General features: G+C 43.9%; 1 protein-coding gene across 1 annotated transcript; it reads left to right on the forward strand.

Moving 5' to 3' along the window:
* The first annotated feature begins 612 nt into the window (after positions 1–612).
* Positions 613–1,605, forward strand: LOC148699773 (uncharacterized). Its single transcript, XM_088712338.1, has one exon. The coding sequence runs from the start codon at positions 613–615 to the stop codon at positions 1,603–1,605; it is 993 nt and encodes a 330-aa protein (XP_088568464.1).
* Positions 1,606–11,195: the final 9,590 nt, after the last annotated feature.

Raw genomic sequence — 11,195 nt, forward strand, 5'->3', positions numbered from 1 at the left:
GGTAAGATTTTTTAAAAAGAAAATCTTAGGAAGATTTGAATGAGACATGAAACACGTGATGGCTGATAAAAAATTGTTTTCCTTCAGAAGCAATTTAGATTGCATTAAATTTTGATTCCGAACGTTTGACCGCACAGGGTACACGCGGATGTATCTCTGCCACTTTCCGCCCCCCGGGGGAAGGGTTGTTTTAATGGGTCATTGATCACCCACAAACTTCATCAATACTCCACAGCTGTAATGAAACATTTTTTTTATTAATAAAAGTAGTACTCAGATCCCTCATGTTTAAAAATTTTATTTTATATATATATATATATATATATATATATATAATATATATATATATATTAGCAATCTTGGAGACCACATCATAGATGAACCCAACCCAGAATATAAACAGTAAAAATCTTTCCAGTAGTATCAGTTTTTGTTGCATAGAAACACACTAGTAGATCACACAACGATCACCTTCAAATTTATACAGATGGAGGAGCAACGGAGTTTGCATTGGTTTGAGATTTATGTAGGTTACGATGCAACAAAAGTCATTGCGAAAGAAGATCAATCATTTATGCGCGCAGAAGATACAATCCAAACCCATGTGCGAAAATGTCTTCCTTCAAACGGTTAGTGCAAGTTCACTGTCCGAAGATCTGCCTCCTTAGCGAGACCTGGCTATCTGTTGAGAGGTTTGTACGTTTGAGACGGCGCCTGGGGAGGGACTGGGATACATATGCAGTCGACTCCCGAGGGCTGTCCGGAGGTATCCTGCTCCTGTGGAGGCGAGGGGTGGCGAACTTTGATGTCTTCCACAACTGCTCCCAGCAGATAGTTACGGTTGTATCGGCACCTGATGCTGCTCTGTGGGTTTTATATGGGGTGTATGCGAGCACTGATTACAGGGTCAGGAGAGTTCTGTGGCAGGAGATCACCAGTATCACCGCCCAGGGTGTCCCGACAGTTGTAGTTGGTGACTTCAATTGCATCTTGAGTTCGGGCGACAAGAGGGGAGGGGCAGCCTTCATGGATAGAGTGGACAGGAGGGTGTTGCGCGATTTTGTGTCGCGTACTGGCCTAGTGGACTTAGGGTTCTCTGAACCTCAGTTCACTTGGTGTAATAATCAACTCGGCAATGCTAGGGTCTGGGAGCGTCTAGATAGGGCCTTTGCGACCCCGGACTGGATCCTTTGTTTTCCTACCTGCCGGGTTAGTCACTTACCTCGGATCGCCTCGGACCACTGCCCCCTGCTGATTTCCACCTCATCGGGACCTAGTCATCACAGCCCCTTCCGCTTTGAGAAGGTTTGGCTATCATACCCCCAGTCCTGGGACATAGTCCGGGAGGCTTGGCGCATCCCGGTGCGTGGAGATGCTATGCACCGGGTGTCGTGCAGACTAGAATTGGCTAAGAGGCGTCTCCGGCGATGGAATCGTGAAGTTGTGGGCGATATCTTTCGGAGAGTCAAGGGGGTAGAGACTGCGATTACCGAGTTGCAGAGGAAAGAGGATCTAGAAGGGGCGCTCTCGGTGGAGGACATGGGTGATCTTAGGGGGCTTCTTGCGACTCACCACTCACTACTACGGCAGCACGAGATCTTCTAGCGACAGAAATCTCGAGTTCAGTGGGTACGTGAGGGTGACCGCAACACTTGTTTTTTCCATCGGACCACGATTATCCGGAGGCAGCGGAGCACGATCCACTCGTTGCGGGATGGGTCCGGTCTTCGAGTGGAAGGTGAGCCTGCCATCCGACAGATCCTGATGGATTTCTTCCATGCCAGATGGACGGAGGATGACGATTCCGATGACAGAAACCAACCCCCAAGGGTGGATGCAAGAATCAAGGATGATGAGAACGCAGCCCTGACCCGACCGGTGTCAGCACAGGAGGTACAGGAGGCAGTCTGGGCTTTGGCTCCAGACAAGGCCCCAGGGCCGGACGGGTTCCCTCCGTTCTTTTTCCGACAGTACTGGGGTATCATTCGGACAACGGTGGTAGAGGCTATTCAGTGCTTCTTCTCTCAGGTGATGATGCCGGAAGATTGGAAGGCTACCTTTATCACGCTCATTCCGAAGCGTCAGGAGGCGGCGGAGCCCTGTCACTTCACACCCATCAGTTTGTGCACCACCTTCTATAAGGTTGTGGCCAGAATAATGGTCCGAAGGTTGAAGCCTCTCCTACCATCATCAGTCAGGAGCAGGGGGCATTTATAGCTGGCAGAAACATTTTCCATAATGTTCTGCTGGCCCAGGAGATGATGTGGGATCTGCAGCGAGCATCGAGACAACGTAGCTTGATGGCAATTAAGCTGGATATGGAGAGAGCTTACGACAAGATCAGATGGAGATTTCTTCAGCAGGCACTAGAGGCGTACGGGTTCCACAGGAGGTGGATCGGTTGGGTCCTGGGGTGTGTTAGAGGGCCAAAGTTTTCTATCTTGGTCAACGACACACCCTCACCTTTCTTCGAGTTCACCATGGGGCTGCGTCAGGGATGCCCTTTATCACCCTATTTGTTTATTCTTTGTGCTGACATTTTGTCTCGTGATCTGCAGAGGGTGTGTCCCGCAGAGAGCTGGAGGCCTATGTCCCCGCCCCGGGAGCTAGTCCTCTTTTCCACTTACTTTTTGCTGACGATTGTCTTCTTTTGGCCAGGGCGCGGGTTTCTGATGCACGAGTCCTCCACAGGGTGGTGGCAGATTACTGCGTGGCGTCAGGTCAGAGAGTTAACTTCCAAAAGTCAGCTGTTCACTTCAGCCCGAGCACGGAGAGTAGGGTCAAACGGGAGATTCGAGGGATTCTGCGGATACGTGAGCAGGAGGGGACATTGACCTACTTGGGTGTGCCCATCACAGGCCGCAGACTTCGGGTGGCAGAGTGCTTGAGCCTGGCGCAACGGGTAGAGAGCAGGCTGGAGGGATGGAGAGCGGTGTCCCTGTCCATGATGGGGAGACTGACCTTGATCAGATCGGTGTTGGGGTCCATGCCAGTTTACCTCATGGCCAACACTGTGGTTCCGAAGACGACCTTGCTGAGGGTCGAACGACTGATGCGGTGTTTCCTATGGGGGTCACACGGTGGAGGCCGCGGAGTGCATTTGGTGGCCTGGGAGCATGTCTGCCGGCCTACCGGTGAGGGTGGTCTTGGCGTGCAGTCCCTTCTGGAGCGCCGCGAGGTCTTCATTGCTCGACATGCAGCTCGGTTCCTGCTGGAGCCACACGGGCTGTGGAGTCAGGTGATGGCAGCCAGATATGGCCGTGAGGGCCCAGAGGTGACAGGGAGAGGGCGGCGAGTCTCTTTTATGTGGCGTGAGATTGGGAGGTACTTGCCGACGGTGTCGGCAAACACCAGGTGGCTGATTGGCGATGGGTGGAGTATTGATGTGACTGCAGACCCATGGGTGGACACCGTCCCACTGAGGTGCTGGCCGACCATGATCGATGCTGAGGCAGCAGAGGGGTTGCAGGTCTCCGATCTTCTTGCCCCGGGAGAGTCAGCATGGGATGATGCTAGGCTACGACAGTTGTTCGGAGAATACCTAGCTGAGAGGATCCGGTCCCTTCCGGTGCCAGGTTGCGGGGGCCCGGATGTTAGGGTCTAGGGCACCTCTTGCCGGTCCAGTGTCAGATTGGGAGACCTTGCCGGTGTTATCCAGCAGGAGCATGAGCCGAGACAGGACTGCGCTTGGATCTGGAGGTCAGGGCTTCACCCGAGGGCGGCACTCTTCCTGTGGAAGGTGGCGTGGGACCGCCTCCCGACGAGAGCAGTGCTGAGCAGGAGAGGCTGGGGGATACCAGCGGAGTGTGGGACATGCAGTGTTGAGGAGTCGGTCGACCACGTGCTCTTCCAGTGCATGTGGGCGAGGTCGGCATGGCCGTGGGCAGGGTTTCCGCAGGGGGTCTGGTGTGGGAGGCCTCAGTTTTTACAGATGATGCAGCAGTGGTTGGCTCGCCCTCGGACATGTCAGGAGGCTATTCGAGCGACCTGCACAGCATACCAGATCTGGCTGGCAAGGAACGTCCGTACCCTCGCGGAGCGCAGAGTGTCACCGAGGTTTGTTGCGGAGTTCGCGCGAGTTCAGGCTTTGGAGATCAGACCTTTCTCAGTTGGACCTATGATAGCTCAGGACACCTGGGGTTCCCTCTCTGCTCCGGCAGCTCCTCAGACGGTGTTCTTCACCTAGGAGCCCCCACCCCCGAGCTTTCTCAAGGTCAACTTCGACGGATCAGTTTTGGATCGAGGCGCGCGAGGTGGTGCGGGCTTTATGATACGAGACCCGCACTCCAGAGTGGTGGCAGCAGGTGGCTGTTAGTTGTTCGGTACGTCGGTTCCCAGGGCAGAGTTACGAGCTGCCTGGGCGGGTCTCCGATATGCGATGCAGGTATTACAGGCTGGCTCGATTGTCTTGGAGGATGACTCGGCCACAGTTATCAGTTGGATCCAAGCGGGGCTGAGGGGTGAGGGCACAGACCACCCCTTGGTTCGGGATATAAGGATGATGTGTGGGGTTGGGACGGCCATTCAGGCCAAGCATGTATTCCGAGAAGCTAATGAGGCAGCCGACTGGGTGGCTGCCTTCGCAGCTCATCATTCAGGGTATACCTGTTGGGTGGGGGAGGGGGAGCTGCCAGTGGCTCTCCGCGAGTTAGTGTTTTTTGACTTAATTGAATGTATTCATACACGTATTGTATGAAAATTCGTTTTTAGCGCAAAAAAAAAAAAAAACCATGCGAAAAGTTGCATCTGGTGTGCATGCTTTGAACATATGCTTTTTGGATAACATGCGTGTAATATTAATTAACCTCTAAAACAGAATTGTCCGTGTTATTTTTACAAAAACTGGATAATTTATAGGGGAGTCGTGAGGCATGTTTATGATTGTCGCACGTGAATAACCTTTCCATTATCAAGGGAAAGATTAATGTACCCAGGGATCTAATACCAAACCAATTTGATGGGACTGCACGGCATCGCCTTAATTTCTCATTAAACAAAGAAAATAGTGAATAAAAAAGTAACAGAAAACTGAAAAGAAAACTAAGCGCCCCTTGCTTTCTTTTTTTTAATTAATTCTAAGGCAGGCATACATCAACCATTTTATTAAAATATAGCCATATATATATATATATATTAAAAGTGATCATGAATTAGATTGGATAAAAAATATCAAATTTTATATAAATCTGGTCCGAAGTCTAATTAATAATGAATAGAGTTTAGATGCAAAGTTCGGTCCATAATCATCCACACACGTATATAGAATGCAGTGGCGATGAGGAAGACTAAGAATACAAACTTATACACAAGTGAAACTATTTTTAAGGGTTTTTAATGAAAAATATATGGTTATCTTTATTTTGTACGAATATACTTAGAAGTAGGGTGTCGGCATTAACAAAGAGAACTACAGATTAGATACAAAATAAAAATCAAAATTAAGGACTTGTTACGATATCCATTTAACAAGAACTGAACATAAAAATAACAGGCAAACCAAAGAATCGACCTATGTTACCCTTATGCGATTCATTTAAATTTTGGCATTTTGGTAACCTTAAGAGGAGCAAGCTGTTAAATTTGATGGCTGGATGCGGCAGCGGTGCGGCGCGGACGAACATGAAGAACATGCAGCCTGCGGGCTACTCCTCTCTTCTTTCCTATTTTAGCTTGGGTCCGGTGTAATGGCTAACAAGAGAGAGGTGGCTATAAATGCGGAGACGATATTTGTTGGCTTATAAACTCTATGGCCCTGCGCTCTCCCTCGACCCTCTCTCTGAAAGGCACGTGATAAACTGGTATGAAATTTTCTTCCTTTACTGATGAAACTAGAAAGCATTTTGTTAAAGTGGAATAGTCTTCTTTAAAAAATAAATAAATAAGCCAAATCCATTAGTAAAAGATATTTTACTTCAATTTGTAAAATTCTATTCTAAAAATAATTCCATGATGTTTTATACCCCAGCCACCAACTGAAGGGTTTTAGCATGTTATAATGCGCAGCGGAAGTTAGGAATTTTAAAAATTTCTTGATAAAGTTCCTTAACATAAAACCCTTATAAGCCAAGATCACCTTAATGGAAGCAATCAAATAATATAATATAAATGCAGAAATAGAAGAATACCTCTAACGCTAATCCAATATGCAGAATTTCCACTAGGTGCCCAAGTGTTCACCCTCCAACGTTGATCCACACGAAAACTTGATTTAAGTCTTAAGCTCCAAAGACTTTGATCCTTAATGCAGAATTCTTAAAGAACTCTAATGGCTTGCTTTCCTTTCTTTCTATTTTTCTTTAACCTTCTAGAATCACTTCTAATCCTTTTGTCCTAAAGAAGACCACCTTGTCTTGGCTTAGGACACACTAGAAGCAATGCTAGAAAGAAAGAAACTAATGTAAGAAAGAAAGAAGAGAGGAGTGGGGTGGAGTTGGAATGATGAAACCCATGGAGTGCTAGCCTATTTATAATAGGTGTAGGGATGCATCTCCAAGGGATGCATCCCATCCACACATCCTTTCATGAAAGGACATCATCTAAGGGCCATATCAAATAAGAGGAGGTGCAGATCAAGTGAAGAGGTGTATCAAATGATATGTCCTTTCATGTGGTCCCATATTTTGACCAAGTCAACATCACATGCTAATCACATGTCCATCATGCCTCACCTCTTGATCTTTCATGATGATGATCCAAGGGCTCCAATGCAAGGCGCCATTTACTTGACCCATTATGTCTTCATCCAATGGTGGGATTAAGATCCAATGGTCAATTATGATAGCCATCCTCTAACCCAATCCAGTTGGGTTAAACCAACTCTCCATTATGTCTTCATCCAACGGTAGATCAAGATCTAACGGTCTAGATTGAATGATTTATTAAATCTAATCCAATTAGACTCAAACCAAGCCAATTAGGTGCCAACTCTTGGCTAACCCATATTAGAAGATGATCTAATCAAATTAGATCAATTAAGAATCAGATTCGAATCCAATTCGAATCAAGAGCTAAGGGTTTGCAACACCTGCTAGGATGTCTATCTTGCAAACATGATCTAATCCAATTAGACCCTTAATAAGTTTTCTTGTGTGTGACCCATTGGGTTCCATACTTAGCCAGCAATAGGTGTGAGTGCAAGTTGACCCAACTTGATTAAAACTCTTCTAATCGATTTAAGTCCAAACTGCGCGAACCCAAACTTAACAATTAGAATCCTTTCTAATTGGTGATCGAATTAAACTCTTTAATTCGATCAAACCTATAAGACAAGATTGACGTCTAGCAACGTGTCATGTCTACCCGGAAAATATGGAATTTGGTGGAAATACCAAAAATACCCTTCAGTGGCAAGTTACCATGCAATTCAATCCTTTAATCAAACTGCATCCCAAATATGTATATGAGTATGAATATATGTCAAACTCAATTTCATATTCATATTTTTCTCAATCTTTTAATGATAATTCAAATAATGAAACATTAGAAACTCTTTCTAATTTTCATTCTGCTTTGATCAAAGGCTTCCTGAATTATCATATGATTAGAATAAATAGGATGCTATCTTCTCTTACTAGAAGTGATTAATTCCTTGTTGACCTACTCATAATCTTCGTACACAATTCATCATATCCAGAAGACCTCGTACATAACTTATTGTCATGAATGAGTGTAAACCAAAATATGGGTTCATGTGCACAAGATACCATGGTGATCTCAGGTCATAGGATCAGTTGCACAACTCCCACTAAGAGAATCATCTTTTGACATGTAAGTAAGACTTCATAAGATTTCTCTTTGTAGGTCAATTCAGTGAACTCATTCCTCTAATGAGCACCCACATCTTTATATTAGTGTCTCCACACAAATGATTGTGAGATCAATCATCCTCTGCATCGAGCATACATAAGACATGCCAGTCTTTCCGGTAATCATTGATCCCCGACTCAATGTACCAATGACTGGGAATATTTAAGATTAGGATTTTAGGATTTTAAGTCTCACTAGTATGATCTCATCATAGTCTTAAAACCATTGCCCTAATCTAAGGAGTTTATCATAAATATAATCAACAGCATATGATAAAACATAACGCCTTTATTCATATTTAAATGTCATGTACATGATTTGGACAAATCAAAAGAAAAAACCTTTCGCAATACATATTGCGATTGGCTTGTAGGGCATCTACTCTTTCAATCTCCCACTTGCACTAAAGCCAATTGCTCTTATATTTTATCCCCATACAATCGAGGTGGCGATCGAACTGCTGTTGTGGTAGAGCTTTAGTGAACGGGTCTGCTAAGTTGTTCTTTGTGTCTACTCGTTCAATGACTATGTCTTGTCTCTCGACGATCTCTCGAACGAGGTGGAAGCGTCTTAGAATGTGCTTGGATTTGTGATGAGATCTTGGTTCCTTTGCTTGAGCAACAGCTCCAGTGTTGTCACAATAAACTGAAACTGGTCCAGCAATCTCAGGAACTACTCCCAACTCAGCGATGAACTTCTTCATCCAGACAGCTTCCTTAGCGGCTTCACTTACAGCGATGTATTCTGCCTCAGTAGTTGAGTCAGCTACAGTTTGCTGCTTGGAACTCTTCCAGCTCACTGCACCACCATTTAGGGTAAAGACATACCCTGAAGTGGACTTGCTATCATCTGGATCTGATTGAAAACTAGAATCAGAAAATCCTTCTAGTTTCAACTCAGATCCTCCATAAACTAGAAAAATATCTTTAGTCCTTCTTAAGTACTTAAGAATATTTTTCACAGCTATCCAATGATTTTCTCCTGGATCAGCCTGGAATCTGCTTGTTATGCCTAAGGCATAAGCAACATCAGGCCTAGTACATAGCATAGCATACATAATTGATCCTACTGCCGAAGCATAGGGAATAGAATTCATTCTATTCCTCTCTTCAGATGTCTTAGGAGACATCTTCTTAGAGAGACGTATGCCATGACTCATAGGTAAGTAACCTCTTTTACTTCCTTCCATGCTGAATCTTTTTAGCACATGATCTATGTACCTAGACTGGGACAAGCCTAGCATCCTTTTAGATCTATCCCTATAGATCTTTATACCAAGTATATAGGATGCTTCTCCCAAGTCTTTCATGAAAAAGCTTTTTGATAGCCAAGTCTTGACCGATTGTAACATTGGAATATCATTTCCAATGATTAGTATGTCATCTACATACAATATTAAGAAGACAACGGCACTCCCACTAGTCTTCTTGTACACACATGGTTCATCCACATTTTTGATAAAACTAAACTCTTTGACTGTTGTATCAAAACGGATGTTCCAACTCCTCGATGCTTGCTTTAATCCATAAATGGATCTCTTAAGCTTGCATACTTGATTTGCTCTCCCACTTGAGACAAATCCTTCTGGCTGTGTCATGTAAACCTCTTCCTCAAGATAACCATTAAGGAAGGCGGTTTTGACATCCATCTGCCAAATTTCATAATCATAGTATGCAGCTATTGCAAGCAAAATCCGAATAGATTTAAGCATGGCAACTGGTGAAAAAGTTTCATCATAGTCAATTCCTTGCTTTTGCCTGAAACCTTTTGCCACCAATCTAGCCTTGTAGGTTTCTACTTGGCCATCTGCTCCAATCTTCTTCTTATAGACCCATTTGCAACCTATAGGGTTTACACCTTCTGGTGCATCAACCAAAGTCCATACTTGATTGGTATACATAGAGTCTATTTCGGATTTCATAGCTTCTAACCATTTGTTAGAGTCATTACTCATGATAGCTTCCGAATAGGTCAGAGGATCATCATTTTCGACGATGTGGGCTTCATCATTCTCAATGATAAACCCATACCTCTTAGGTGCATTTCGCACTCTATCTGACCTTTGGAGAGGAGATGTGTGTTGTGGTTGTACTTCATCAATGGGTACATCTGGTTGAAGAATTTCTTGTGTTTCTATTTGTAGGTCTTGAACTTCATTAAGTTCAATTCTTCTTTCACTGCCCATTTCTAAGATAAACTCTTTTTCTAAGAAAGTGGCATGCCTACTAACAAATACCTTTTGTTCAGTAGGGTGATAGAAGAGATATCCAATACTTTCTTTGGAATAACCTATAAATGTACATTTATCTGATCTAGCACTTAGCTTATGTCCAAAATTTCTTTTGACATATGCTTGGCAGCCCCATATTTTAAAATATTTAAGATTGGGCTTTCTACCTCTCCATATCTCATATGGAGTACTAGATACAGATTTTGAAGGTATCCTGTTTAGCACATATGTAGCAGTTTCTAAGGCATAACCCCAGAAGGAAATAGGAAGATCTGTAAAGCACATCATGGACCTTACCATATCTAATAGAGTACGATTCCTCCGTTCAGCTACACCATTTAGTTGTGGCGTATACGGAGGTGTCCATTCAGAGAGAATGCCCTTTTCTTTAAGATGATTTAAAAATTCACTAGAAAGGTATTCACCTCCTCGATCAGATCGAAGGATTTTAATACACTTTCCGGTTTGTTTTTCAACCATACTTTGATACTCTTTAAACTTATCAAAGGCTTCGTATTTATGTTTCATGAGATACACAAATCCGAACCTTGATAAATCATCAGTGAATGTGATGAAGTAAGAGTATCCACCTCTAGCTGGAGTTGTCATAGGACCACATACATCTGTATGTATAAGTCCTAATAACTCACTTGCCCTTTCTCCATGTCCAGTGAATGGAGACTTGGTCATTTTTCCCATAAGACAAGATTCACAAGTTCCTAATGATTCATAATCATAAGGATCAAAGAACTCTTCTTTGTATAACTTGTTGATTCTTGATTCACTTATGTGACCAAGTCGGCAATGCCAAAGGAGGGTATTATTCACTTCCTCTCTCTTTCTTTTATTGCTTTTATTAATATAAAAGACATTGTCATTAAGTAATAAAACTAGAAGACCATTTTCCATAATGCCATTGCAAAGATGCTTATTAGAAAAATAAATAGAGCAACCATTGCCCTTTCCATTAATTTCAAAACCTTTCTTTAACAACAAAGGAATGGAAATTACATTTCTAATAATTTTGGGCATATAATAACAATCTTCTAATTGTAGGAGCTTTCCCGAAGGCAATTCCAAGTTGTAGGTTCCAACAGCTTCAGCCTGGATGGACTCTCCTCCAGCGCCATACAGCTCGAAGTCACCTTTCTTCAAAATT

Source organism: Phoenix dactylifera, chromosome 16 (genome assembly GCF_051530095.1).
Source record: "Phoenix dactylifera cultivar Ajwa chromosome 16, Ajwa_hap1_PhDact_Kaust_v1.1, whole genome shotgun sequence".
Taxonomy (NCBI): Eukaryota; Viridiplantae; Streptophyta; class Magnoliopsida; order Arecales; family Arecaceae; genus Phoenix; species Phoenix dactylifera.